Here is a 25,237-nt window from a genome sequence, read left to right on the forward strand (position 1 = left end):
CATGATCTAGATATAAGGAGAAATTTTACAAGAAAATATTTGTATTTTCATAGAACATATTGCTTATGAACTTGTGGATAGGGGAAAATTATGAATAAATAAGCAAGAGCAAGATTATGTATAAAACGGATAATTTTTTAATGCGTTACACTAAATTAAAACATTTTTGATCAAATAAAACAAATATACCTAAGATCAGAAGAAAAGCAGAAAATATGGGGAAATTTTTGTGGACATTTTCTCAGATAAAAACCTAAAGAACTTTGTCATATCCATAAGAGGATGAGTCATTCCCTAGTGGATAAACCATGAGAAGATTTGAACAGGCAGTTTGACAATGAAGAAACCAAAACAATTTTATAATAAAAAAGGTTCTCAATAATTACAGATTAGAGAAATGAAAATTCAAATAACCTTAAGGTACCGTTTTACACTGATCAGATTGGCTAAAATGATGGAAGGGGAAAGTGACAGAAGTTGGTGTGGATGAGGAAAAAAATGGGCCACTGCTTCATTGTTGGTAGAATTGTGAAATGATCCAACCATTTTGGGGAACAATCTGGAATTATGCCCAAATATTTATTAAACTACCTTTGCTTTTTATGCAGCAATACTACTACTATATCTATGTCCAAAGAAGATTAAGGAAAAGAAAAACAAAACCTCATATGTTCTAAAATACTGATAAGTACATCTGTGGTGGCAGAGAACTAGAAATTGCAGGGATACCCATCAATTGCGTAATCCCTGAACAAACTGTGGTATATGATGAGGGCATGCCACGGTGGGTAGTCCTATACTGGTGGCTCTCATATCATGTAATCAATTTTAAAGTTCATGAGAGACCTTGAGAATGTTCTTGTATTATTCCACCTTCTCCTATGAAAACACTTTCAAATGAGATCCTGTAGCGAGCTGTCGTCTCTAGAAGCTGCCGGATCGCTCTCTGGGAAGAGATCTGCTGTGTCTACTCAAATCTCTCAGACAGATTCTTCTTCCTGTAACGAACCGTTGTCTCCAGGCAGTTGCTGTTAACTCTTGTCCAAAGAAGTGACTTCCCTTCCTGCAGAGAGCCCCGTCAAGCCTGATGCAATTCAGAGTCTTCCTTCTTGAATCCTGGCTCTGAATCTCCTCCAGCTCTTATCCTTCTCCAGGCCGATCTGCTCTCTGCGCCCAGTGCTGTCTCTTTTTATCCTCCCAGAGAATGGGCGTGGGATAATGCAAGGGCTTCTGGGAAGAACCACCCCAGCCAATGAGCTTGCCCCCTCTATCAAGTCAACCTGAGTTCTCACCTTGTAATTGTCCAGAAAACCTGAATTCTCACCTTGTCACCATCCAGACAACCTGAGTTCTCACTTAGTAATCCTAACATCTCCCCCTTTCTTTTGATTTAGAACATAGGACAGTCATGACCTTGAAACATAAATCCATCAATATGGGAAGTATTACAGATAATTACATAAATGACCTTGAAACATAAATCCATCAATATGGGAAGTATTACAGATAATTACATGAATTACATAAGCACATAGTAACATAGTAACATAACACATGCTAGAAGTATATAACATAATCATAAATTGAAAATTTATAAATGTCCATAAGTCCATTGTCCATTAGTCTCATCTTGTGTGAGGAAGTCCAATGATTCCTGCTGGTTTTTAAAGTTCTTTAACAGTCTTCTTATTATCCATGCTCTTTCAGTGTCAGATGTTTCTTAGATCTTCTCCTTTATTTTGAGGTCTTTCTCTTTTTCTGTCTCTCTCTGATGGACAAGGCGAATATGACTCGTTGGCACCCATCTGATTCCTTTTCCTGCTGAAGAAATACAAGCAAACCCTCTCTCCCAGGCAGTTAACCTATCTAATTTCCTTCTATTTACCACTTTCTAAATCTCTTCTCATCATCTGACAATTACATTGGAGTTGTTTGCACTGAACACAGCCCTGTTGGTTTAAAAGGCCTGTATTCTCCCCAAGTGTAATCCATTTTTGCAATCTGATTGCCTTTTGGCTGACTGATTGGGTAATCCCTTTCTGCCATGTGATTGCTTTTATGCTGGTTGATTAAATCAGAGTCCTGGCCTTCTAAAGGTTCTTTGGGTGTAGCATTAGCTGCCATCATACCCCACGTCTTTTTTGCCTGGGGCCCTGGACCTGGGCCCCTCATCCCGTTTCCCTGAATTATTCTACACTCTGATGCCCAATGGAGTCCTCTGTTGCATTTTGGACATGGGGTTTTAGGTCTTCTCTCACCCTGTCTTCTCACTGTATCTCCATACCTACACTGAGCTCTTAGATGTCCAATTTTTCCACATTGAAAACATCGCCGAGTTTCTCTAGAAGGCCCTTGCCAGGAGGGACCCTGTCTTTCCACATTCATCATTGTCCGGGTGTAAAAAGCATTTGTTCCCACTGTAGCACAGCGTCTTATGATCTCCTCTAAAGGAGCATCTTTGTCTAATCCCCATATAATTCTTTTGCAAATCTCGTTGGCATTTTCCTTAGCCAGATGTCTGGTCATTATTTCTGTAGCTGAATTTTCTCCAATAGTTCTTTTGACAGCAGTTTGCAAACGTCCCACAAAATCTGCAAAAGGTTCATTGGGACCTTGCTGTATTTTAGTGAAAGCCTCTCCACGATCTTTCTGTCCAGGAAGGACACCCCAAGCTTTTATTGCAGCCTTAGCAATTTGCTCATATATTGTCATGGTATAATTAATCTGTTCCGAATTCTCTCCATACTGACCTTCACCAGCTAAGTGTTCAAAAGTGAATTGTGTGTTAACTCCTATTTCCAAATTGCATCTGACTTGAATTTTACATAATTCATGAAATTCCGCAAGCCATAATAAATTTTCTCCAGGTTCCAGACATGTCCTTGCTATGGATTTCCAATCATTCGGGGTTAGGACTTCATAAGACAAACCATCTAGTAACATTTTGACATAAGCTGATGTAGCCCCATAAAGGGTACAACCTTTTTTCAAATCCTTAATTTTATTCAAATCTAAAGGTGCATATCTTCTCCTTTTTTTACCTACAGAGTCAGTATTTTCAATCACAGGATATGCATGTATAAAATCACTTATATCCTGTCCTTCTCTCTTAGCTTTAACCAATGCTTTTTCTAATCTTGTCATAGGCTTAGGCTTCTTCACAGGCAATTCTGTTTGTGTTTCTGCCTCTTCCCCTCTTTCTTCCTCCATCTCTGAAGGTGGGGTTGATGTGGGCCTGTCAATAATCTGTTCTCTAGGCAGGGTTGAAGCTTCTTCAAGAGAATCATACCATAATTCCTCATTTAAATCCTCTTGCTCTAGGGAAAGATCTTGATCTTTCCTTTTTTCCTCACACTTCCTCCTCTGTTCATTTTTAGAACTTTTCCTTCTCCTACAACTTGCTTGATAGTTTAAGGCTAATTGAACTATGTTGTAGATATAAAATACTTCTGCAGAAATTGAACGAGGCCCATTTTTTGCTTGAAATTCTTTCATTTCATATCCCACTAGCTTCCATTTATCTACATCTATCTTTTCTTCCTCTAAGAACCAAGGGGATGTGCGTCTTAATGCAGCCAAGAGTTTAGCAATCTGTACCCAGGTTACAAGTAAACTCTGCTCCTCAATTATCTTGATTATACTCTCTATAGTACCACTCCTGAATGGAGCTGAGGTTGCTTCTGGGGCTGGGGTTGAGTCGGCTGAGGTCCAGGGATTGAATATAGCTAACATCTGCCCCATTTCAGCTATAAGAGATTCCTGGTTTAGCCCTTAACAAGTTAAGTTCCTTATTTATCTATTAGCACGCTCACTTAATCTTTAACAAAGTTTCCTCGTTACTCACGGTTCTGGGTCAGAGAGACTGAGATCTAGATTGGAAGCTTTTCCACTGGAATCAGGACTGTGTCTGTCCCTGTTCGGGCGCCAAATTGCGAAGGTCTGGTCTAGCTCCTCTTGTCAGGATAAGCAAAAGTCCTTGCCCCATGTTGGGCGCCAAATGTAGTGAGCTGTCGTCTCTAGAAGCTGCCGGATCGCTCTCTGGGAAGAGATCTGCTGTGTCTACTCAAATCTCTCAGACAGATTCTTCTTCCTGTAACGAACCGTTGTCTCCAGGCAGTTGCTGTTAACTCTTGTCCAAAGAAGTGACTTCCCTTCCTGCAGAGAGCCCCGTCAAGCCTGATGCAATTCAGAGTCTTCCTTCTTGAATCCTGGCTCTGAATCTCCTCCAGCTCTTATCCTTCTCCAGGCCGATCTGCTCTCTGCGCCCAGTGCTGTCTCTTTTTATCCTCCCAGAGAATGGGCGTGGGATAATGCAAGGGCTTCTGGGAAGAACCACCCCAGCCAATGAGCTTGCCCCCTCTATCAAGTCAACCTGAGTTCTCACCTTGTAATTGTCCAGAAAACCTGAATTCTCACCTTGTCACCATCCAGACAACCTGAGTTCTCACTTAGTAATCCTAACAAGATCCTATCTATAAACTGTGCCATAAACCTAAGACAATAGACAGTTAGAAGCTGATGTTGCTGAAAATGTGTCTTGTCTTATTAAATCTTCAGAAGATTCATCTCTGGGGCAAGTTCACATAGGACAGAAACCAGGAACAAGAGCAAGTTTCCAGCACTAATTGGAGAGCCAGAGCTAAGGGAGAATAATGGAGACCTTGTAATTCTGCCCCTTAGACCTATTTCCTACCCCTCTTTGTTTTTGTCTTGGAAGCAGTTTGACATGGAGTGCAGAGAACCTGAAGGTCTGGTTACAAATCCTATTTTCTGACAAATATGGAGACAACAGGATTGTTCACCCCTGGAAGGTAAAGATCTTCCTCCATAAGCACTGCACTGACGCCTGTAATGTTCTTCTTGGTTTGATTTCTTGGGATCTTTGGGAGCAGCCTTCATTTCAGTTCAGTAATCACCACACGAGTAGCCAGGTGTTAAAGTCCAAATCCTTTATTGTCTCTTTCAAAGTCTTGTCTCCTTTCCTGGGGCCCATTACCTTTCTTAGAGGACTGTCTCTCTCCTTGCTTCTGAGAGCTTGAGCTCCTGCAGCCCGTCCTTTGTCTTCTCTGCTTCTGCCAGCTTCCTCCCTATGGCTCTCAGTCCCTGCTTATATGCTCCACACTTAGTATACACCAATCATTATATTACTAGGAAACCATTATTTGTTGTAGGATTAAATCAATGCTAAACTAGATTTAATCATTGTCTCCTCAATTCCACTTAGCACCTTGTCTCCAGTTCTGGCCCATAACAGACGCCCAAATCTCTGATTGTGGAAACTACCATGAACAGAAAAGAAATAATGAATAAAAAATTCAGCTCACTTCTCTTTGCAGTGAGTAACTTCTGCTCAGCAGACGCAGAATATTACACTTTGTTTCTAGTAATTTCAGAATCAGGATCATTGAAGAAAACTGTGATAGAATATACAAGTGAGAATCCAGATCAACTGGTTCCTGAGGGTTTTCAACAAAGAGGATGTCAGGGAACAGGAGTATCAATAGTACCAGTACCATGCCTGCACCAGAGGCTGAGCAAGTAGGAACAGGGCATCTCTCTTTAGCCTGACAGTTACTTTTCTGCAGCACAGTACAATAGAGAGAATTCTTGTTCTTGTCAGACAACCTGAATTCCAATCCTGCCTCTGAAACTTATTCCCCAGTGCCATTTAAAAAGTTACTTGATTTGCCTAGGCTTCCTTTCTAAATGAAGAAAGTTTAGTGAAATAACCTCTCAGATCCCTTCAAACTTTAGAACTAACATTTTTTTCTTTTTTAGCAAGGCACTCAGAGTTAAGAACTTTCCACCAGGTCACACAGCTAGCAAGTGCCAAGTGTCTAAGGTGAATTTAAGCTCAGATCTTCCAGACTCCAATCCAGAATTTTAGCCAATGAACTAGTGAGCCTTTCAATGTCAATTTTAACATGGGTTGATCAATCTCAAAACACAGATTTACATACTGGCTTTTCAACAATATGTCTTCCCTTAGAACAGGGGTTGTTCTTATTTTGCATTTAGTCTCCAGCAATATCATTATACCTAGATTACTTGGGAAGTACATAATAGATGCCAATTGTACAAAAAGCATTTTAACTGTCCTCTTACATTCTTATTTCTCCTATCTCCAAGTCATCATTTATGGAGCTGCCAGTCAATCAAGAAACAGACATTTAGAATGGTTCTGCTAAGTGAAAAGTACTATGATAGGCAATGGAGGTCAAAAGACAAAGATGAAAAAATAATCCTTGATCTCAAGAGCTTAACAATGGAAGATTCAACATAGATAAATGTCTATAAATATATGTGTATATATATATATATATATATATATATATATATATATTTCTCTATAGAGACATATAATTATATATGTAAAACTGTGAATCATTTTACAAAATAAATTTAAAGGTTTTATGTATGATTTAAGTAAAAAGTATTTATATATGTACAAAATAGATATAAAATATATAAGAAAAATTATACATACCTGCAAATCTAAGATTATTAGGGAAGGAAGGCAAATATCAACAAAATATATTTCTAAAGAACATGTAAATATGCTCTTCTCCTGACTCAATATGATGATGTATTCTTGGTTGGTAATCATAAACAACTCCCTATAACTTCTCTTTCTCTCTCTCTCTCTCTCTCTCTCTCTCTCTCTCTCTCTCTCTCTCTCTTAATATATATATATATTCCCCAGCTTGTAATTTGAAATCCTGCACTTTGTAATTCCAGGTTTCCAAGATAATTTCATATTATCTCTTATAACATATTATATGTTTTTGCAAAAATGCCCAACTGGATCTACTCAAATTAATTTTCTTCTAACTAATTTTCCTCACTTTCAGCTCCATTTCTTTCTGAAGAACGTCCACTTTAACAATAGTGCTGGGAACCAGGTGGTCTTGGATACAAAGAGGAAGTCTGTGGCAAACTATGATGTTCTCAACTATGTGACCTTTGGTAATGATACCGAAGTCCTGGTGAAACTGGAAGAGTTCATTTCTCAGACTCCACTGGGCCAAAATTTCATCATCTAGGAAAAGGCCATAGTGTGGCACAAAGGGAAAGGAAAGGTAAAGAATGAATAAAATGTTTGTTTTATGAAATATGTAAATATAATATAGCCATCCAAAAGATTTAATATTTATAGCATACCACGCCATTCATTTATAAATATACTAACTTCCTTCTGAGAGCAAGATTCTTTTCCTAGAAGAAGCAATGACACAATTAAAAGATAAAATTCACAGTCAACAAAGGAAATTTGACAAAAACATAAATTTTAGTATTATGGAATAGGAAAACTATGTGATCAAGTTAGTAAAAACAGCTTAGTTACTTATAGGTTTTATTATGATTAGGCAAGCAATTCAGAGAATGTAAAGTGAGTCTTTTCCACCAAGACAGCAGTAACTAAATACAAATGCTCTCACACTAATTTAAGAAAAGAGAAAGAAGTGACCATTCACAGTAGCATGGTTATTGAAAAGAGCTGGGACTCCAGCCCGGGTACTGAGGTGGAATTCAGTGACATTTTCAATTCATCTCAGCTGTTACCCCTGGATGCTTACCCATTTGATTGGGTAAACCCAATGGTTGCCAAAAAGGCATCAATCTACCTATCCCAAATACTTCTGTCACTCAGAAAACTACTTCCTTGCTAGCAGACAATGATCTGTTTTAAGCCCAGACCTAAAACTAGTCACCACAGAATTATGATTTTGGGGAAGATGCAAGTTACACTTTAAGATACTTTAACCTGACAAAGCAGTGCACATAGGCAGAAATTTGGGGAATAATTTATGACAAAGGGTAAAGGATAATAATAGATAAAATTAAAATAGCCAGACCATGACCAAGTAGGATTTGTTTATTTATTTATTTGTTTTCCCTGAGGCTGGGGTTAAGTGACTTGCCCAGGGTCACACAGCAAGGAAGTGTTAAGTGTCTGAGACCAGATTTGAACTCCGGTCCTCCTGAATTCAGGGCTGGTGCTCTATCCACTGCACCACCTAGCTGCCCCCTAGTAGGATTTATACAGGAATTATAGGGCTGGTTCAATATAGGAAAACCATTAGCATAAATGACTATATCAATAACAAAATTAACAACAAAAATACAGGATTATCTCAATAGATTCAGAAAAAGCATTCAATAAAATCTAACATGCATTCCTATTTGTTAGGTTCTTACTAAGTGCTAATGAGATAATGAGATGATGGGTTCTTACTAAGTGCTAAGTCGGTATTTAACAATTCTCTAGTTCCAGCCTTTACAGGGAGTTTTACCCCTTGGAACTCCTGGGGAGGAGCTTAATGTTTAAGAGGAGCCAGTTCATTAGTTGAAGTATTTTTTCCCAGAAGACCTTGCATTATCCCACACCCATTCTCTGGGAGGATAAAAGAGGGCAGTACTCGAGAGAGATAGGGAAGTCTCTACTCTAGGTCAGAGTTGGAGGCAACTGTCTGGAGACAACAGCAGAAGAATCTGTCCGAGAGATTTGAGTTGACACAGCAGATCTCCTCCCAGAGAGCAATCGGCAGCTTCTGGAGACAACAGAACATTACACCTATTTTTAAAAAAAAAAAGGGAGGGGCAGCTAGATGGCTCAGCAAAAAAATAAATAAATAAATAAAAATAAAAAAAAAATTAGGGAGTATAAGAACAAATGGACTTTTCCTTAAAATTTGTCAGTAGCATCTATTTATCACTCTTTGCAAGTGATTTGATCGTATAATAGAGAACCCTAGAGAATCAACTAGAAAACTATTAGAAATAATCCACAACTTTAGCAAAGTTGCAAGATACAAAATAAATCCACATAAATCATCAATATTTTTATACATCACAAAATTCAACAGCAAGAGATAGAAAAATAGAAATTCACTTAAAATAACTGTTGATAGTATAAAATATTTGAGAATCTATCTGGAATAGGTTAAGTTCACAGGACAAAATAGTCAATGACTATAGTAATCTAGTGTTTGACAAAGACCCCAGCTTTTGGGATAATAATTCACTATTTGACAAAAACTGCTGGGAAAATTGGAAACTAATATGGCACAAACTAGGTATTGACCCACACCTAACACTGTATCCCAAGATAAGGTTAAAATGGGTTCATGATCGAAACATAAGGAATGAGATTATAAATAAATTAGGAGAACATAGGATAGTTTACCTCTCAGATCTGTGGAGGAGGAAAGAATTTGTGACCAAAAAAGAACTAGAGATCATTATTGAAAATAAGGAAAGAACTCTTGAAAACTATTAATTAGAAAACGAAACTAGAGAACTTATAATTATGTTGTGGTCCACAGATTGTTATAGCTACCTACTATTTAATATTAATATACAGATACAATGTAACCAAGGAATATACAGTATGTAACTTACAGACAACATTTGTTACTGCAACTCAAGCATAAAGATTATATGAACTGACTCTCAGATCAATCAACAAACTATGAACTTCATTAATCAAAGTCTTCGCCTGTTCCAGGTCATGCCTTCTTCTCAATGAGGCCCTTGAGCTGGTCTAATCGTACCTCCTCATACTATCTAATTTATACCTTTTTATGTCCTTTCCTCTTCTCTTAGTACAAAGTTTTCCCTCCGTTAACATTTTTTTATCATCTTAGGAAAGTCTACTTGTAGCCAAAACTCCATTTTGATATTCCCTTTTATTTGCTCCAGCAAATTATATCTCTAACTCATCCTTGATGGAGCTGCCAATCAACAAATAGGCATTCAGAATGGTTCTGCTAAGTGAACAGTAATGTGATAGGCAATGAGATAAAAACACAACATGATGAAAAATAATTCTTGATCTCAAGAACTTAACAATGAAGAAAGCAAATAAATATATGTGGGTATATACATGTGTATTTTCTATAGAAACACGTAATTACAAATTGTGATTATCTTTACAAAATAAATATAAAGGGTTTATATATTATTTAGGTACATGAAATTTATGTATATGTACTAAATATATATAAAATATATAATAAAAATTATACATACTGTTAAATCTAAGATCATTAGTAAAGGAAGACAAATGTCAACAAAATACATTTTTAAAGAATATCTGAACATGTTCTTCTCCTGATGCAATGATAATGTACTGTTAGTTGGTAATGATAAACAGCTTCCTGTAACAGCTAAAAGAATATAAAAACTCCCGACTCTGTAATTTAAAATTCCGATCCCTTTGATTCCATCTTTCCAAGATATTTCATACTATCTATCTTAACATATTATATGTTTCAGCCTAACTTGCCCACTTGGATGTACTCTGGAATTCCACTTCATTTTCTTCATTTTCAGTCCCATTCCTCTCTGAAGACCCTCCACTTCAACAATAGGGCTGGGAACCAAGTGGTCTCTGATAAGAAGAAGTATTCTCTGGCAAACTATGATATTCTCAACTATGTGACCTTTGGTAATGATACTGAAATCCTGCTGCAAGTGGGAGTGTTTATTGCTCAGGCTCCACTGGGCCACGATTTCATCACCCAGGAGAAGGCCATAGTGTGGCACACAGGGAAAGGAAAGGTCAAGAATGATTAAAATATTGTTTTTATGAAAGCTATAAATGTAATATAGCCAACCTAGAAAGTCATCAGTATTTTAATAGTTACCTCATACTATGTCATAAATTTAAAAATATACTAACACACTTCTGAGAACTGGATTCCTTTTCTAAGATAGGCGATGACACAATTAAAAGACAAAATACACAGTCAACAAAGAAAATTTAAAAAAACATAAATTTTATTATTGTGAAATAAGATAAAATATGTAATCAAATTAGTATAAACAGCTTAGTCACTTATAGGGGGCATTGTGATGAGGAAAGCAATTCAGGGAAAGTAAAGTTTGCTTAATAATTAGAAAATATGTATGGCTGAGGGAAAGATTGATCTTTTTTATTATAAATCACAATCTCTTCTCTTATTTATTTATTTATTTATTTATTTACTTACTTACTTACTTATTTATTTTGCTGAGGCATTTGGGATTAAGTGACTTGCCCAGAGTCTCACAACTAGGAAGTGTTAAGTGTCTGAGGGCAGATTTGAACTCAGGTCCTCCTGACTTCAGGGCTGGTGCTCTATCTACCTTACTTCCCCTCATTCATTTATTCTTCTGTCCATGCACAAATGGAGAGAGAGATGAGACAATAAGTGCCAAAAACAATTTTCTATATGCTACTGAAAGAACTAGTGAAAAAATACTTGGTCAAGACATGTCAGAGAATATTATTTGGAGAATAACCCTAGGCTGCAGGACTTTCTGATTTACGAATATGGGGGAAAGAGGCTGAGATCACCTAAAATTTGGTCACTCAGTCAGGACCACTTTCTGACCTTGTCACCTGTCATTGTCACTACTCTGATGCACCAGAGCGGTTACTCAGGTTCCTACAAAGCTCTGATACATTATTAAATTCCCTTGTTTCTGGAGGTATTACTGGGTCCCATACCCACTTGATACCAATTGTCAGTGCTGAGAACAGAGTAGGGAAGTAAGAATGAGAAAAACACATTTTCGCTCAGACACAGGGACACAGGTGCAGAGTTGCAAGCAACAATGGTCCCAAGAGTCCATCATGGACTAAGTTCCCTCTCCTGGGTGGAGAGACCCACACACAGGATCCTAATCACTTAGACCAGCAAGGACATTTCAATGCTCCTTTAACCAGGGCTAAATGCCATAAATACTCTCTGCTCTGGACAGCAATGTCTCTGTCTTAGATATGAGCCAGAGCCATATTACATTCCGTCTCAAAACGATGAGGGTCAGAGCAAAGCTTGAACAGTTGCTCAAGAAAGTAATTGTTCTTCTGCAGGAAACTTTTCTCTTCCCAAGACACCTGAAACTGCTGCAGATGCTGCTGCCTTGCTTCCTCCAGAGCACATCACAAACTTTGCTAAAAAGCAGGTGCACCTTGGCTATGAGTTGGAGAGCAGCCTCCCACATATTCTTCAGGCTTTTCTTTTTCTTTCTTTTGCAGCTGCCATTGTCTGTGGGCAGGCAGCAAGGGACTCCATGCCACCTAGAAAGGTCTTTCAGCCCCACATATTTCAAAGATGGGGATCTTGTTATTGGAGGATTTTTTCCTTTATTTTTCCAAAACTTGGAAAAATTTAAATATTGGAAAATGTTTTGGTTTCATCCTCGATATAATAAAAAAGAGTATAAGTAAGTATTCATTCTGTGTTTTGAAATAACTTTTTTAGTTGTCAATTATTTTTTCTCTGTATCACTTCCTATTGAGAAAAATGTTCCTTACAACAATTAAGCATAATCAAGAAAAAAATACTCAGAATGGCCAAATCTCAAATGAATGTGTTATTCTGTATATCAGTCCATCAGCTTTCTGTAATGATATTAGTACCATCTTTATTATGTGTCCTTTGCAATCATTGTGAATTATTGCATTACTGAGAGTTCTAAAGTCTTCTGGCGATGTTTATTTTTTACCTGATTGCTCTTAAAGTACAAATTGTTCTTCTTGTTTTTCTATCTTCATATTACATCTGTTCCTACAAGTTGTGTGATGTTACTATGAAATTATGTTGCTTCATTTTCAGCAGAACAATGGTTTAAATTAGATCTACAGATCACAATTTACTCAGCCATTCCATAATGAAAAGACAGCTCTTTTTGTCCAGATCTTTGGCACTCGGCAAAGAAATGCAATTTTTTAACATGTACTCCTTTCTCTCTTTATTTTTTAAATCTTTGAAGAACAAGTTATATGGAAGATATCTATAAGTCAATGACTTTTGGGGCACAGATAGAAATTGCTTTCCAGAATGCTAAAAAAAATTAATAGTTCCATTAAAAGTACAATAATGTGACAGTTACCTTATATCCCCTTATACATTTCACTATTGCTCTCTTTTCTGGTGATTATGCCAATCTGGTGGGTGACAGGTTGAGATTCGGAATTGCTTTTCTTTTTATTACGGTACTTATTTGCCATTTTGAATATTTTTCATAAGCTTAAAGATACGTTGAAATTTTTATCTCCATAACTTTCTATTTAAATTCTTTGACAATTTATCACATTGATAATGGCACTAGTGTTTTTAAAACATGAAACAATTTTATAATTGGAAATAAAACTTTTTTAAAAGAAGTATAATAAAAACAATTTTCCAGTTAATTTTTGGCTTCTGATCTTAGTTTCATTGGATTTGTGGGGGGCAAAAAATATTTATTTTAAATTTTAAAAACCTAAAAATTTCTGTATTAACTTCTTTTCTATATGCCTTCTTTGGTCATGGATCCTTTTCAATGCTCAAAAATAATGAAGCCCATGATATTTTATACCTTAATTATGTATCTATTTGGAGACAATATTAAGATATTAATATCAATTAATAATAATAATTAATAAAGTCACATAAATGACCTCTTTCTATCAAGTTGATGTCCAGTTTTCTCAATATAACTTGCTTTAATTTTTCATTTTTTATTGCTCTGCTTTTTGAAAATTTATCTGAATTTTTCTCATTTATCTAAATGATTTGGTAGTTGTTAGAGGAACTGCTTAAGATGTTGTGCAGTGAACTAGGAGCTTGTAGACAGCTACTGTGGTGGTTTAAATGTGGTGATAATTCTGAATTGAAAGAGGAGAAAATCTCTAGCATACCTCCAGATGCCCTCAGGCCCAGATAACAACAAAGCTAAAAGAAACCTAGGTAATTGAGACATTGCTAACAATAGACTGAAATATACAGAATTGCATAATACTATTACAAACCAAATACAAAGGTAGGTTGACCAAAAAATGGATCTTCATATGATTCAGGAATTATTTCTTTGGAAAATTTCCAATTCCTCTTTAAGGTTGGTAGAACCATACATATTCCTTGTCCCTGATAATCTCCCTCTTACTGCAGGTGGCTGCTCAGACACTATTATCAAGTCCTGGCTTTTATGTTTGCCATAGGAGAAATCAACAGGAACCCAAATCTGTTGCCCAACATTTCTTTGGGATTTCACATCTACAATGCTTATCACAATGATGAGAGGACCTTGGAGAGTTCCCTCATGTGGCTGTCAGGCCAGGGACAGACCATTCCAAATTACAGCTGTGAGAGGCAGAGAAAGTCTGTAGTAGTCATTGGAGGAGCCACTTCTGAAATGACTTTCTCCATGGCAACTCTACTGGAGCTCTATAAGCTCCCACAGGTAGGAAATCAGAGGCTTAATTTAGCTTATGGTGGTTGGAGGGCAGGGACAGGCCTATGAGGGTCTGCCTATTGAAATACAAATGTCAAATACCTTTGGGGAATTCTGGTATCTAATTTACCTTTCTGTTGATCCTCAGAGATGAAAAAGGGAATACAGAGTTTGAGGACGTCAGATTTATTAGCTTCATCATGTAGGATGTAGCACATTTTGACTAACAGACTTTAAAAAATCATGAAATTGAAACTTTAAAATATTTATTAATTATCTAATATTTACAAGCCCTTAATTTCAATCATAGACATGCATGCTAGTCAAAATACAGAACATGCTTACATTTCAGTTAGGGCAGGTTTGATGAAGGAGATGACCCTTGAGTGGAGTTCTGTGTAATCAGAAATACCTTACCAGGCAGAGATGAAGAATGAGTCGATTTTAGATAGAGGGGGATGAGGAGACTAGGTTCACATGGGGTGGGGTGGGAGAAGCTTTTGTCCAGGTAACTCATTAAAACTGAAAAATAGTCATGTTTGGTTCGTTTTCAGATCAGCTATGGTCTCTTTGATCCACTCATCAGTGACCCACTTCAGTTTCCTTCTGTTTATCAGATGGCCCCCAGTGAAACCTCTCTTCCCCTTGGCATGGTCAGGTTAATGCTGCATTTCAAATGGAACTGGGTGGGCCTTCTTGCCTCAGATGATTCAAGAGGTGAGAAATTCCTCAGGGACCTTCAAGAAGAAATGGCCAGAAATGATGTCTGTGTGGCCTTTTTAAAAAAGATTGCCAGTAATAAGTCAGGAGATAAAGATTTATATCAATATTTTGCACTCAGCATATATGGATCTGCAGCGAACGTGTTTGTCATTTACGGAGATACAAATGCACTTCTGAGTCTATTGTTTATGAAAAATCCTCATGTCGTTGTAAGAAAAGTGTGGATCACTACCAGTCACTGGGATATTGCCAAAAAACCTGCTTATATTTATTATGATAATTTCCATGGGGCTCTGATATTTTCAGATCAGACAAGTAAGATTCCTGGGTTCAAAGATTTTCTGAAAACTGTTAACCCTGCCAGATACCCAGAGGATATTTTCCTTAAGAAGTTTTGGAACTCAGCTTTTGGATGTCCCCATATACATAGGAAGGAAGATGAGGAAGTCTGTTCACCAAATGCCTCTTTAGACACCCTGAGTTTGAGCTCTTTAGAAAACATTATGTCTGACCAGAGTTACACTGTCTACACTGCTGTGTATGCTGTGGCCTGGGCCCTTCATGAGATGTTCTTAGTGAGATCAGAAATGGAATCCAGTATAGATGGAGACAACAGGGTTGTTTCCCCCTGGAAGGTAAGGTTCCCCTCTTCATAATATCAAATATCTGATTCTCGACTTGCAATATTTAGAAAAGAGATAAAGGATTAGTAACTCAGCTCACCTCTTTTTTTTTTAGTGAATCAGCTCTGGACAGCAGACTCAGGATATTTTACCTCATTTCTAGTCATTTGAGAATTAGAATCACCTCTGAGGGACATAACCCTTTTGAACAATGAAGTGGTACAGGTCAATTCCAAAAGACTTGTGATGAAGAGAGACATTTGCATTCAGAGAGAGAATTTTGGGACTGAATGTGGATTCGCAACATAATATTCTCCTCTTTTTGTTATTGTTTCCTTGCTTTTGTTTTCTCTCATTTTTTTTTCTCTTTAATCTGATTTTTTTTTTTTTTGTGCAGTGTGAGGTGAGGAAATATGGATAGAATTGCACACACTTAACATATTTTGGATTACTTGCTGTCTAGGGGAGAGAAACAGGGGGCAAGAGAGGGAAAAATTATACCCCAAGGTTTTGCAAGGGTGAATGTTGAAAACTAATTTTGTTTGTATTTTTTAAATAAAAAGCTATTATTTTAAAAAGAATTATAATCAGTTCAGATCCCTGTGACAGGATGCAAGAGTGAGAATCCAGATTAGCTGGTTCCTGAGAGTCTTTGACAAAGAAGATGGAAGGGAAGAGAAGGAGCATCAACACTACAGATGCCATGACTCTATCAAAGGATGAGGAAGTCAGAACCAGGCATCTATGTTACCCTGGCAGTTTTAGTTATTCCATGGCAGCCTAGTACCATGGAGAGAACTCTTGTCTAATCAGACAAGTTTGATTGAATCCTGCATCTGAAAATTATTCTGCAGATGCCACTGAATAAGAGAATTTATTTTTCTAGGAAATAAATCTGAATGAAATAGCTTCTGAGGTCCTTTCCATAGCTTCTGAGGTCCTCTCCAGCTTTCAAGCTAACTTTTTTTTTCTTTTTTTTTTTTTTTTTGCAAGGCAATAAGAGTTAAGTGACTTACTCAGGGTCACACACTACTGTCTCAGGCTGATTTAAACAATCCAGTCTCTAACTCCTGCACCACCTGATTGATCCTTTCAATATATTTAACAAGGAATGTCAAATTTAAAACAAGGATTTATATATTGATTTTTATAAAAATATAAGCTACTTCAGAACAGGGATTTCTCTTATTTTGAGTTTAGTCTCCCACACTACCATGATGTCTAGGCTACTTGGAAGGCACTTAATAGGTGCTTCTTGAATGAAAAATGTCTTGGATCTTAGTTATCCAATTAGATTCTTATTTTTTCTACCTCCCATTCATCATTTATTATAAACAAATAGCCATTTAAAATGGTTCTACCAAAAGATAAATAATATGATATCCAATACAAATAGGAACTTAAAGATTAAGAAAATCTCATTTGTCTCAAAAACTTAACACTAGAAGCGGCAACATAAATATGTCTGTATATATATGTGCTTATTTTTATGTAGACATGTATAATTATATGTGTATTTATTGTAAATATATTTACAAAATAAAGGTTTCATATCTTATATACATACTTAATATTTTACCTGTATGTACAAATTATATATATGTACAAAATATATATACAAATATATAAAACAAAAATATAAATATCAACAAATACAAGAAGATTAGAGAAAGAAGCCAAATATCAGCTAAGTAATCTTCCTAAAGAACTACCCATTTTTTCAATATGTTTCAATAATTGTTTATGTTTAACCAATAAAGTATTGCTTGATGTTTTGGGGAGAAGGGAGATCAGTGAGAGAGGGAGAAAAAATTGGAGCACAAGGTTTTGCAAAGATAAATATTAAAAACTCTCCATCTATTTGGAAAAATAAAATACAAACTAAAAAGGCATCTTCACATGTCCTTCTCCTAATCCAATATTATAATACACTCATGGTTAGGAACCATAAATAAATTCTTATATCTTCTAGCAGAAAATAGCCTCAGCTTGGAATTAAAGTGCTATAACATGTGATCCCAACTTTCCAATCTAATTTCACACTATACCTGTTTAATATTTTATGTTTCAACAAAACTCCCAACTGCATGTGCTCTGAATTAGGATCATAACCTGCAACTCCATAATTTTACACAGGCAATTACGCCTAAAACATATTGCTACCTCACTTGTGGTTCATAACATCTTTTAGCTTTGTATAGGTCCAGATTCTGTGGTCTCACTTCAAAATCCTTTCTCAATTCTCTTTTCATATAGGATAATATAGGTAAAAAATTATATATTGAAAGTGCATTTCATATAAAGAATGCTATGTAAATACTTATTCTTTCCCTTCTAATTTGGTAGTGTTTTCTTCTTCATGAAATCATACTGGATTTATTTCTCTGATTCAATGATCTATTATCCAAGGGAATGTAAGCCCCTGGAGGGCAAGGAGTTATCATTTTTATTTTATATCTTAAGGACCCAGCTGAGTGATTTGAATTAACAAATCATTATAAAGACTTTTAGGATTGTATTGGAAGCAGTCTAATTAATTATAGGGGTGAACTCTGTGCCACTCTATTTACTCTAAGCAATACTATATGCTCTCTTCCTGTAACTTTGTTCTCAAACCCACTCTCATGAAAGAGAGAAAAGGCCTTTCTGGATTTTTCAACAGGCTGAAAAATTCTTACTTCCAGCTTGAAATTTGGCCCAGTCTTCCAGCGCGGAGAGAACAATTGGGTATCTAGTTCTGTTATCCAGTCTCTTAGCAATCCATCCTAATTTTGGGACAAATGAAAAATCTTTGGATGGTACTCAGTGCAAGGCATTGAAGAAAACAAATAGCAGAGAAACTAGAAAACCTCCCTCAGAGAATCTAACTAATTTTCCTTACTTTCAGCTCCATTCCTTTCTGAAGAATGTCCAGTTTAACGATAGTGCTGGGAATCTGGTGGTCCTGGATAAGAAGAGGAAGTCTGTGGCAAACTATGATATTCTCAACTATGTGACCTTTAGCAATGACACTGAAGTCCTGATAAAAGTGGGAAAGTTTATACCTCAAGCTCCACTTGGCCAAGATTTAACCATCCAAAGGAATGTCATTACATGGTCCACAAGGAATAAAAAAGTAAAGAATTATCAAAATGTTCATTTTATAAAATCTGTAAAGATAAGAAAATACTAGTCAGACTAGTCAGTAACATATTTTCAAATCTGGGGCATATTCCACTAATTCTGCTTGAAGGAAACAGCTTAGAAATAAAGTTTGTTTTTGTTTTTTGGTGCACAAGGAGTTATGATCTTAGCATTTTTCCCTCCCAAAATTTTTAAATCTTGTAATGAACAAACTGCCACTCCAAGACTGTGCTTCTTGTCCAGTCACTCAGTCTTTACTAACCATTTGTGACCCCATGGAATATAGATCACCAAGTCCTTCTATCCTCCCCTACCTGTCCAGTTGGACCAATTCTAGAATTTTTTCCCCATATCATTCTTTATCCATGTCATCCTCTGCAAGCCTTTTCTCCTTTTGACTTAATCTATCATGAAGTTAGGGATTTTTCTGAGTCTCTCAGTATGCAGTTTCACCTTCATTATTTGAAATCCCAAGTAAATAACTGCAATTAAGTTTTTAAGTATTGACTAATTTGAACTTTTTGCTGATCCAAAATCTTTCAAAGATCTTCTCTAGCACCATGATTCAAAAATTATTTTCCATAGTGCTGTTCCACTCATGTAAAAAGTTCCCCTTACAAAGTCATATACTGTTCCTGGGGAAAAATAAACATATGTATATACACTTTTGCTAAGAAGGTGATATCTCTACTTTTCAGTATTCTTTCTAGATTGTCCTTTCTAAACAGGAAGTCCCTTTTAATATCATCACAGAGGTCACCATCTGTAGCAATTTTTGAACCAAAGCACATAAAATGTTTTACTGTTTTTCTATTTTTGTTCCCATATTTGAAACAAAACAATGGAACTAGTCATAAAGATCTTGGGTTTTTACTTTAGTTGTTCAATTGAATTGTTGATCTTCAAAGCAGTTTTCTCACTATAATCAAGAGGCTTCTTAATTCTTCTTCTCTTTGTGTCATCAGAAAGGTATTGTCTGAATAACTGAGATTTTGAAATTTCTCCTGAAAAACTTGATTCCAGCTGTTGTTTCATCCAGTCAGGCATTTTTCATAATTTGTTCTACATATAAATTAACTAAATAAAGAGAAATTATACAACATAATCATAATATTTTCCAATTTGAAAGCAATTAGTTGTTGCATGTTTAGTTGCATCTTTTACTTCTTGGTCCACATTCATGTTTCTTGGGCTGCAGTAAGATGATCTGGTACTTCCATGTCTTTGAGGACTTCCCACATATGTTATGAGTTACCTAGTCAATGTTAATGAAGCAGACATGCTCTGGTTAATTTTCCTGGGACCTTCTTCCATTACCCATAGTCCATGAATCTTGGCAATTTGATCTCTACTCCCTCTTTCTTTTTTGAAACCCAGTCTTCTCTTTAAGTAATTCTGCACTTGCTGTTGCAATCTTACTTGAAAGATATTAAATATAATCTTACCAACATGTGAATGAAGGCAGTTCCTCAGTGACTTGAATTGTCTTGGAATTGTCCATCTTTAGAACTGACATGTAAACTGATCTTTTCAATCCCACACTCCCTATTGTGTTTTTTCAAATTGGCTGTCCTACAGTGTCCAGCTTTTGAAGAGCCACATCTTTCAGAATTTTTAAATAGCTTGGCTAGAATTGTATTACTTTCCCTAGTCATATCATTAGCAATTCTTACTAGGGCAACTATGATTTCCTTCCCTAGAATATCTGGTTCTTTAGAATAGCCACAACATCATGGTTATTGGTGATGTTAATACCTTACTTATGTAGTTCCACTGTATTCTACTTCTATTAAATACCGAACATTTTGTCTTTTATCCTGTCCATATTGCATGAAATTTTCCCTTAGTAACTCAAATTTTCTTTTTCTTTTTTTTTCTACTGCCAAAAAGAGGCATTTGTATTTTATTATATATATATATATATATATATATATATATATATATTTTATAATATTATCCCTTGTATTCATTTTTCCAAATTACCCCCCCTCCCTCTATTCCCTCCCCCCGACGACAGGCAATACCATACATTTTACATGTGTTACAATATAGTCTAGGTACAATACATGTGTGTGAATATCATTTTCTTGTTGCACAATAAACATTAGAATCCAAAGGTACATGCAACCTGGGCAGACAGATATTAGTGCTAACAATTTACATTCCCCTCCCAGTGTTTCTTCTCTGGGTGTAGCTATCTCTGTCCATCATTGATCAACTGGAAGTGTAACTCAAATTTTCTTTATGAAATCTCTTATCTTTCCCATTCTATTGTCTTCTAATTTTTTGCTTTCCTTCTTTATGAAAACCTCACCCAGATTGTTTGGACCCTAATAGCATCCTATATTCTATAGTTGAAAAGAAATACAACTCCTAAAGGCTTTAGATGCAAGGAAATTGATCTAAGCTTTGTCAGAATGATTGGTTAAAAGCCTTTGGAATATTCCCCCTGCAGCCTCCTCAGTCCAGATGCACTAAAGTTTGTGGTGCTGGATTTCAGAAGAAAGCCCAGGAGGGATGCCCTGTCTGCTGCTTTAATTGTGACCCCTGCCCAGAGAGGCACATTTCCAACCAGACAGGTAAGTCTATGAGGATATGTTCACCTTCAACAAACATGAACCTAGGGCAACCAACTGAAGCTGAATGGGTGTCCCACTTATGGTGAGGCACAGGAAACATATTAATATTGGAATGTGGTATCCAGAGACCAAGAGAAGTCTAAAAGAAAAGTCAGAAAGGTCAAGAATATTGAAGGTCCAAAGTGATCAACATTAGAGAGATATGGGGGGGTGAGATCCACAAAGTAGGAATTTCTTGCCACATTTCTCTGTACTTCAATTGCTCAGGGAGAGATTGCTGAAAAGAGCACCTAGGTACACAGATTTCTTATATTCATATAGGAATTAAGATATTCAATTGAGTCTTTTCCATCGAGACAGCAGGAATGAAATACAAATGCTCTCATACTAATTTAAGAGAATCGAAAGATGAAGAGACCATTCACAGTAACATGATTATTGAAGAGATCTAGGACTCGAGTGAGGGTGCTGAGTTGGAATTCAGTGAACTTTTCAATTCATCTCAGCTGTTACCCCTGGATGTTTACCTATTTGATGTACAATGGTTGCCAAGAACTATCCTATCCCAACACTTCTGTCACTCAGAAAACTACCTGCCTTCCTAGTAGACAAGGATCTGTTTTAAACCCCGACCTAAATCTATTCAACACAAAACTATGATTTTGGGGAAGATGCAAGTTATACTTTAAGATACTTTAAACTGACAAAGCTAGCACTTAGGCAGAAATTTAGGGAATAACAAAGGAAAAAGGATAATAATAGATAAAATTTAAATACCCAGACCTGGAGCAATGCCTACAAGAACAGGATCTCTGTGAAAGGAAATCTTACAATAGAGCTTAATCTGAAGAATCTTCTCAATTCCCAGCTTGCTTTGGGGTTTGTCCTATAGTACCAAACAGAGCAAGCTTTGTCCCTCTTCCAGGTACCTTAGGTTTGTATAGATCACACCAGATGACATGTCTCTTCAAAAGTTTCTCTTCTCCAGGTTAAACATGTTCAGTTTCTTTGATTCCTATCCTTACAGCATTTATAAGTGATGCCTAAACAACTTAAGAATCATCTAAAGAAAGCCCAAATGACTTTATGTCAACAAATAGATGTATAGAAGTAGATCATAAATATGCTAAGCATCAACCAGAAAGACACACAACCAAGATCTTTAACAGATAGTAGGAGGGAATCTCTCCAAACATTGCAGAAATCTGGAAGAACTGATGTATTTAGAACAACAAAGTCATTTTATTGTAAAAAGAAACCACAAAACAGAGAACTACCAGCTCTCTAACAGAGAAACGTTAAAAAAGATTATTGTCCAAGAACAAGAAATAAAGTCAGCAATAAATTGATTACCTTGCTTTGTCACAGGGAGCTGACACATGTATGATTCTTCTTGTTGTTGGTACTAAGAATGTTGTGTTTAAAAGGTACTCTGTGAATTGTATATATATATAAGAGCTAGCATGTATCTAGTGGCTACCTAGTAAATGAAGTAGAGAATGAAGCACTGGGCCTGCAGTAGGGAAGACATCTTCTTGAGTTCAAATTTGGCTTCTACTAGGTGTACCCGCTTTGTGACTAAGGGCAAGTCACATAACCTTGTTTACCTCAGCTTCTTCATCAGAAAAAATAGGCTAGATGAAGAAATACAAAATAACACTATTATCTTTACCAAAAAAACCTCAAATGTGGTCACAAAGAGTCAGTCACAACTCACAATTACTCAAATTTATTTCCTACTTTGAATTTGCCAAACTTTCCATTTCTGTGAAGTAGGCACAATTAGTATCCCCATTTTACTAACTATGATATAGAAGTACAAATTAGGTAATTGACTAACCCATAATCACAAAGCTCTCTGAGGCAGAATTCAAACTCAGGTCTTCCAAGTCTTCTGTTCTATCCACTGATATCAGATTCTGATCCCCATGGAACCAGATGGAGCCATTTGTATTATTGCCACAAATATTATTGGCCACTGAAAGGGAAGTTTTGCTGCGGCTGAAATATTGAGACTTGTTTGTTCTCTTCAGATGCAGATCAGTGTGTGAAATGCCCTGAAGATCAATATCCCAATCAGGAGAGGAATCAGTGCCTCCCGAAAACGATGACCTTCCTGGACTATGAAGAGCCCTTGGGGATGGCCTTGGCTTCTCTGGCTGCTTGCTTTTCTCTCCTCACAGCTCTGGTTCTCTGGGTCTTTGTGAGGCACAAAAACACCCCCATAGTCAGAGCCAATAACCGGGATCTCAGCTACATCCTCCTCATCTCACTTTTCTTCTGCTTCCTCTGCTCTCTGCTCTTCATTGGTCGCCCAACTGCAGCCCATTGCCTCCTCCGACAAACAACATTTGGAGTCATGTTCACAGTGGCCGTCTCCACTATTTTGGCCAAAACCATCATTGTGGTTCTGGCCTTCAGAGCCACCAGACCAGGCAGCAGGAGCAGGAAATGGATGGGAAGCAGAGCCCCCATTTATTTTGTTCTCTTTTGCACCATGATTCAAGTCATGCTCTGTGCAATCTGGCTACTGCTCTCTCCCCCATTCCCAGAGGCAGACCCAGACTCTGAACGTGAGCACATCATCTTGGGGTGCAATGAGGGCTCCTTCATTGCTTTCTATTTTGTCCTGAGCTACATGGGAGTCTTGGCCCTGGCAAGCTTCGCCGTAGCCTTTTTTGTCAGAAATCTCCCTGATATGTTCAATGAAGCCAAGTTCATCACCTTCAGCATGCTGGTGTTCTGCAGCGTCTGGATCTCCTTCCTCCCCACGTACCACAGCACCAAGGGGAAGATGATGGTAGCCGTGGAGATCTTCTCCATCTTAAGCTCCAGTACTGGCTTACTAGCCTGCATCTTTATCCCCAAATGCTATGTGATTCTTGTGCAGCCCCACAGGAACACCAAGAAAACTTTAAAGAATAATGTCAAGGCTTGAGTGCAGAATTATTCTGAAATATTCTGCAAAATTAATAGCATGAAATTTTAAACAACCAACCCAAATTGCTCTTTCTTCCAAGTGTCCTAGTGAAACCCCGATGACTTCTACATTTACTAAATAAGAGCTTCTTGACTATTCCCTCCTGTTTCAAAACCACTTTCTTTAGGTCTTTAACTTCATGAATCTGATGATGACATCTTTCAGAGTGTTCTCTCCTTTTCCACATTGAATGTATATTTGAATTACAGAAATTCTCCAATGACTTCTACATGAACACCTGCTTCCTTAACCTTTCTTCCTCCCTAAAATATAATTGGTGCAAATAAAATATTTTTAAAGGATGGATTGAGGTAGAACTATAAATTTGTTCTGCTATCACTTGATGGGAGTATAACTACCATTTATCCCCCCAGTTGTTGGCCAGACCTAATAACTAATGATAACTTTTAAAAATTACTCATTTGCCTGTCTTTACATGGCTGGATCTGGTACAAAGTAGTGAAATTTTTACATTACAGTAAGATTACTCTTTCTAACCAGTTCTAGACTAATGATTTCTACTCATTGTATTCTAGAATGGAAAGAGGAACCCTGGATAGCTTTACTGTTCATGATTCTTGTATTTCATTCCATCCAAATGACTGCCATTTGACTTATGTAGTTGTTGACATCTGGTTTAATAATTCTGGTGATGGACTTCTGGCCAAGAGAGTGGAGAGGAGGCACATATCTGCTTACGCTCCATGTTTTCTCTCAGAATTTATTTCATGATAATCCTCGGAATTAGTGCTTGACCAGAAAAAAACTCCACAAATAATTACCAGCAGAAGACATCCTTGAAATTCACCAGAAAAGGTCTGTTTTTGCTCGGGGGGGTGGGGACTAATAGGTTGGGCACAGACTGAGGGCAGGCAACTCAAGCTTGGCAAGCAGCTCACACTGTGCAGACTAGAGAGGGGAAGGGTGCGGTCTCTGCCATTTCTGCGGAATGACCTTTCCCACAGTGTAGATATTCTGTCTTGGCAGCAAACCAAGATCAACAG

General features: G+C 36.9%; 1 protein-coding gene across 1 annotated transcript; it reads left to right on the plus strand.

The window, feature by feature from the left end:
• Window positions 1-5,514: 5,514 nt before the first annotated feature.
• LOC141562664 (vomeronasal type-2 receptor 26-like) lies at window positions 5,515-24,191 on the plus strand. The gene is made up of 6 exons (XM_074302667.1): window positions 5,515-5,538; window positions 6,852-6,986; window positions 10,336-10,539; window positions 18,439-18,579; window positions 21,130-21,253; window positions 23,287-24,191. Exons 1-6 carry the CDS (start codon window positions 5,515-5,517, stop codon window positions 24,189-24,191), a joined length of 1,533 nt encoding a protein of 510 aa, XP_074158768.1.
• The last annotated feature ends 1,046 nt before the right edge of the window (window positions 24,192-25,237 follow it).

This window comes from Sminthopsis crassicaudata, chromosome 3 (genome assembly GCF_048593235.1).
Source record: "Sminthopsis crassicaudata isolate SCR6 chromosome 3, ASM4859323v1, whole genome shotgun sequence".
In the NCBI taxonomy this organism is placed as follows: domain Eukaryota; kingdom Metazoa; phylum Chordata; class Mammalia; order Dasyuromorphia; family Dasyuridae; genus Sminthopsis; species Sminthopsis crassicaudata.

Bases quoted from the DNA above. Each gene is read 5' to 3' on its own strand.
- LOC141562664 (XM_074302667.1), top strand. From the start codon at position 5,515: ATGCCTGCACCAGAGGCTGAGCAA. The intron at 10,540-18,438 runs GTGTGGCACACA...CCTTACTTTCAG, and splicing joins TCACCCAGGAGAAGGCCATA to CTCCATTCCTTTCTGAAGAA. The intron at 21,254-23,286 runs GTAAGTCTATGA...TGTTCTCTTCAG, and splicing joins GCACATTTCCAACCAGACAG to ATGCAGATCAGTGTGTGAAA.